General features: G+C 39.0%; 1 protein-coding gene across 1 annotated transcript; it reads left to right on the forward strand.

Annotated features, from left to right (window-relative positions):
• The first annotated feature begins 209 nt into the window (after window positions 1-209).
• On the forward strand, window positions 210-4968 carry LOC110999315 (toll-like receptor 6). Its single transcript, XM_022268323.2, has one exon. The coding sequence runs from the start codon at window positions 411-413 to the stop codon at window positions 4434-4436; it is 4026 nt and encodes a 1341-aa protein (XP_022124015.2). The 5' UTR covers window positions 210-410; the 3' UTR covers window positions 4437-4968.
• The last annotated feature ends 511 nt before the right edge of the window (window positions 4969-5479 follow it).

Below are 5479 nucleotides of genomic sequence, written 5' to 3' on the forward strand. Positions count from 1 at the left end.
TTTATGATGAACGCAAAACAAACAAAGCAAGAACTACCATGTTTATAAAAGCGCGCTCCTGTTCATGCCAATCTCGCGGTGAGCAACTTGTAGCCGTTGTGAACTTTTGTTAGGAGCGAGCGAGACGCATCGCACCTCTCTGTCGGGGGAGGAGCGTCAGTGCGGGGAGCATGCTGCCAGCCGGTCGGTCAAGTTGCTGAATGCACGCCGTCACTCAGTCGGCCCGTAGACCTCCGCGTGAGTGGTGCTGTCGCGTTTTGTATCGCACCCGAGCCGTTATGAGTCGTACTACGAAACAAGTTTGACGTGAACTTTGTAAAGTTTTCCGCACGCAGCTGGATATAACTTAGAAATGTGCTGGTATCAAAAAGTGACTTTATAAATTGTGACAGTTTAAGTGAGGATACAACATGTTATCCCTCGGATTGTTAACTTTGTGCTATGTGGGATGGTGCTGCGTGCATTCGAGTGTGAGTGCAGCGTCTTTGACGAGCCGAGTTTCGGAGGCTCCCCAGGAGTGCGAGTGGCAGCGAGTGTCAGGCGGCGCGGGTGAGCCCACACGGGTTCAACTTGCGTGCTCTTTGCGCACCGCCGCAGGCGCCACGGACCTGTTAGCTGGACTTAGTACTTCACAAGCACAACGCATCACTGCGTTAGATCTCCACTGTACTGATGTTCTTCTCTTTGAAAGCTCACTTGATGTCGGCCGAAGGAAAGAGGAAGGAACCGAACTTCTTTCGCGATTTCACAACTTGAGAGAAATGAAAATAGAGTCATGTAAAATAAGATATGTTCCCTCCGCCGTCTTATCACCGCTTAGTGGTCTACGAAGCTTGACTATTCGTACACATAATACGGATTGGTCAGCTATGTCTATGGAGTTTCATCGTGATTCCTTCAGAGGATTAACGGATTTAAGATATTTAGACCTGGGAGATAACAACATTTGGATTTTACCGTCTGAAATATTCTGCCCGCTGTATAATTTAAAAGAGCTGAATATTACGCAAAACCGTTTACAAGACATATCGAATTTGGGATTTTCTGACTGGGGCAACGGCCCGACAGCTCCTGGAAAATCTTGCAACACTATCTTGGAAACTCTGGATATGTCACACAATGAAATAAGTGGTTTACCAGATAATGGTTTATCAAGTTTACGCGCGCTTCAAAAGTTACTTTTACAAAACAATAGAATATCTTCTGTAGCGGACCGCGCCTTTGTCGGATTAAGTGATTTGCAAATTCTTAATCTGTCAACAAACGCCTTGACTGGCTTGCCTCCTGAAATGTTTCAGTCGTCAAGAGACATTAAACAAATATACTTAAATAATAACTCTTTAAGCGTCCTCGCTCCTGGATTGTTGGAAGGATTAGATCAGTTACAAATATTAGACATGTCTTTCAATGAACTGACAAGTGAATGGGTCAACAGAGACACGTTTTCCGGCTTAGTTCGATTGATTGTTTTAAACTTGTCCCATAACAGAATAACAAAAATCGACGCCCTACTATTTCAAGACCTTAATAACCTGCAATTTTTGAGTTTGGAGTTTAATAATATTGGGCGAATAGCAGACGGTGCATTTTCTAATTTGAAAAATCTACATTCTCTCTCATTAGCGCACAATAATATCATTGAGGTGGACACAAATCATTTTTCAAACTTATATGTTTTGAATCAATTGTTTCTTGATGGGAATAGAATAACAAAAGTTGAGATGCGGTCCTTTGAGAATATAACTAAGCTCCATGACTTAGGTTTGAGTGGCAACCAGTTATCAGAAGTACCGGAAGCCATAAAAACGCTTAGATTTTTAACTTCTTTGGACTTGGGCATGAACAGAATAACTAAAGTGACAACAACAAACTTTGAAGGATTGGATGATTTATATGGGTTACGTCTTGTGGGCAATAAAATTGAAAAAATATCGAAAGACACATTTGTTGCTTTGCCTTCTCTACAGATTTTAAATTTGGCCTCGAACAACATTGATCAAATTGATGATGGCGCTTTTGCTTCGAACTTACAGTTAAAAGCTATTGGACTCGATGGCAATAAATTAGTAGACTTAAAGGGTATATTCACGAACACGCAACCTCTTGTTTGGTTAAACGTGTCGAACAACGAATTACTTTGGTTTGATTATAGCCACATACCTACCAACCTTGAATGGTTAGACATGCATGAAAATAAAATAGAAAGACTTGAAGATACCTATGGGGTAAAAGAGACATGTAATGTAAAAATGTTAGACGTTAGTTTTAACAAATTAAGAAATATAGACGAGTTCTCGTTTCCGAGTAGTATTGAAACTGCTGCTATCAATAACAACCACATAGAGAAAATAAACCCCGGAACTTTTCTCCAAAAATATAATCTTAATAAAGTCATGCTCTATGCAAATAAAATAACAACGTTAGATATCGGTGCGTTTGCGATATCGCCAGTTTCGGAAGATAAGGATTTGCCTGAATTTTATATCAGTGAGAATCCAATTCAATGCGATTGTACAATGGAGTGGTTACAAAGAATTAACCAATTAAGTGATGCTAGGCAACGCCCCAGAGTAATGGATTTAGAAAGTGTGAGATGCTCTTTAACTCATTCTCGGAGCGAATTTGATATGCTTTTACTAGAAGTCAAATCGTCGGAATTTTTATGCCAGTACGAATCTCACTGTTTTACTCTTTGCCATTGTTGTGACTTCGATGCCTGTGATTGTAAGATGACTTGTCCAGATAAATGCACGTGTTATCACGATCTCACCTGGAACTCCAACGTAGTAGATTGTTCGAGTGCCGGCTATGATCACGTGCCAGAACAAATACCAATGGACGCAACCGAAATATACTTGGACGGAAACGACCTTAAAGACTTGGGAAATCACGTATTCATTGGGAAAAAGAAATTAGAAGTTCTTTACTTAAACAATAGCAACGTTAATACGATTCAGAATAAAACATTTAACGGGATCGAATCGCTGAGAATACTTCACTTAGAAAATAATAACTTAGAAGTGCTACGAAATACCCAATTTACAAAGCTTCAAAATCTCAACGAACTTTACCTGAGCAGTAACAAAATCAAAGTAATAGAGAATGACACCTTTAATTATTTGCCTTCTCTTGAGTTCTTGGACCTTGACAATAACGGGTATGTTGATTACATGCCATGGCGAGTGATTACAGACAACAATCCGCGCACGCGTGTCTCTGTAGATGGTAACAATTGGGTATGTGATTGTAAAGATGTATCTCAGTTGAATCAATGGCTTATAAAAAAGTCAAAGGATACCGAAAACATGATGTGCTATTTTGCCCACGGCCAGCCCATGAATAAAACTATAGCCGCCGTAGCTAAAGAATGTAAAACCGAGGCTACCACCGTAGAAACGGGAACGGAAAACCTAAAACGGCTATTCATTGAATCAAATGACGGCGTAGAAAATTATATACCATATATTGCAGCGGTATTGATCATAACTATTGTACTTTTACTAATGTGCGCCCTATTGTTCATGTTTAGGGAAGACTTTAAGTTATGGATGCACTCGAGATACGGAGTTCGAGTATTTAGTTCAACTCCGAGGGACATGAACGACAACAAGAATAAACGTTTCGATGCTTTCTTTGTGTATAATCAACGTGACGAAGACTTCGTGACTCGTGCAGTGAGTTCCGAGCTCGAGAATTCGGGACACACGTTGTGTTTACAACATCGGGACTTGCAGTTGATCGAGAGACGATCCGGTGATAGTTTAGTTAGTGCCGCGGAAAGTTCTAAAAGACTAATAATTGTGTTATCTATAAACTTTTTACAACAAGAGTGGTACTCGCTGGACGCTAAAGCATCAGTGCAGAGTGCAATAAACTCAGTGAACATTAGGCATAGACGGCAAAAAATCATATTTCTTGTGACGACAGATTTAAGTGCCATAAATATAGACCCAGACCTCAAAGTGTTGCTAAAAACGTGTACAGTGATCGTATGGGGTGAAAAGAACTGTTGGGAAAAGCTAAATTTTCGGTTACCTGATGTAGATGTGACTTTGCCTAATCGGACGCTTCATAACGCGAATAACAGTAAATGTGCGAATAGGGAAGGTTTCAATAGGCATGGAAATTTGAGGTATACGGCGTCTCCCACTTCTCACGACCCATGGTATAAGTATGGGATGGCGCCGCCTATATTGATGATGTCAAGTCCCATGCACTCTACCAGTGCGAGCGCTGAAGTGTCAGCTCGGAGCACTGAAGACGAGACTTGCTCAGTGGCCAGTAGTGAAGGTCGCCCAGACGACCGAATGCCGCATCATCATAGCTATGTCTCAATTGATAACCATCAGTGCGAAGAGCGACCCTTGAGGCCCGCACAACAAATACCTATGTCAAACACACGAGCTGGTAATATGAGAAAGACTTATTTTGTATAGTTAGACCTATAATCTGTGAATATATATTCTGTAACATAATGACAAATTCATTCATTGTATTATAAAATGTAAGAAATGGTGCTGACAGCTAGTGTGTGACAGCATTTATCGAATTTGTATTATATACAAGTACCTAAAGGTCTTTTTATATAAGCCGTCGATGCATTTAATACTACGATTACTGTACCTGCATTGTAATGTCAACGAATATTGCCCTATTTGAGTTATAATTAAGAAAACATTCCTTACCTTCCCTCTAATGTTATTTATAAGTTCCTGGTAGTCTAAATGTTCCCGTATATAAACTTGTGATGATTTAGGTACTTATGCTTAAATTATATTGTATAGTTATCAGTGAGAACGTGTATAAAACATAATGTAAATAGATAAAGTTTTTATGATATATCTTTCGAAGAACTGAATTGTACCCTAGTCAATTGTAAATAACCATCGTTAGGTATAAGTATAATTTGTGATGTAATTTTAGCTAGAATTATATAAAACGTATTTATTACGCTTCCAAACGCAGAGTATGAATAAATTAATATTTTTGTCTATTCGCTATTTTTATTTCCCTTTGTTGCTTACAATTACCAATAATTGAATGCTTCATGATTAGGCTGTATTCAGTTTTTTTCTTATCGCATCATAAATCATTTTAATGAGTAGCGACTGGATTAAAAAACTGTAGTCATAATCGATTTACTGAATCACTTTATTTGCCTGTCCATAGTCGAATGTATAAATATTTGTTTTATCTAAATTGATCATTGGATAAGATCGCGGCAGGGCTTAAAGTTTTAATTTTAAGAGCGGTCGGTGTTCGGTGCTCACGCGCCGCGCCGGTTGCCCGCTGAGAAACTATAAATCATCGTCTGACCGATGAATAAACACAACTTTAATTGACTATAGATTGCACTAAAATGTCTCTTCTTGTTTGTGAGGTGAAAGGGTATTTTTACATAACAATAAATTGCTTTTGTAACTGGTTGATTTTGAAATGCTCAGTCAATCAATATTTTGTAATTGATTAGATTCTTCGA

Source organism: Pieris rapae, chromosome 3 (genome assembly GCF_905147795.1).
Source record: "Pieris rapae chromosome 3, ilPieRapa1.1, whole genome shotgun sequence".
Taxonomy (NCBI): domain Eukaryota; kingdom Metazoa; phylum Arthropoda; class Insecta; order Lepidoptera; family Pieridae; genus Pieris; species Pieris rapae.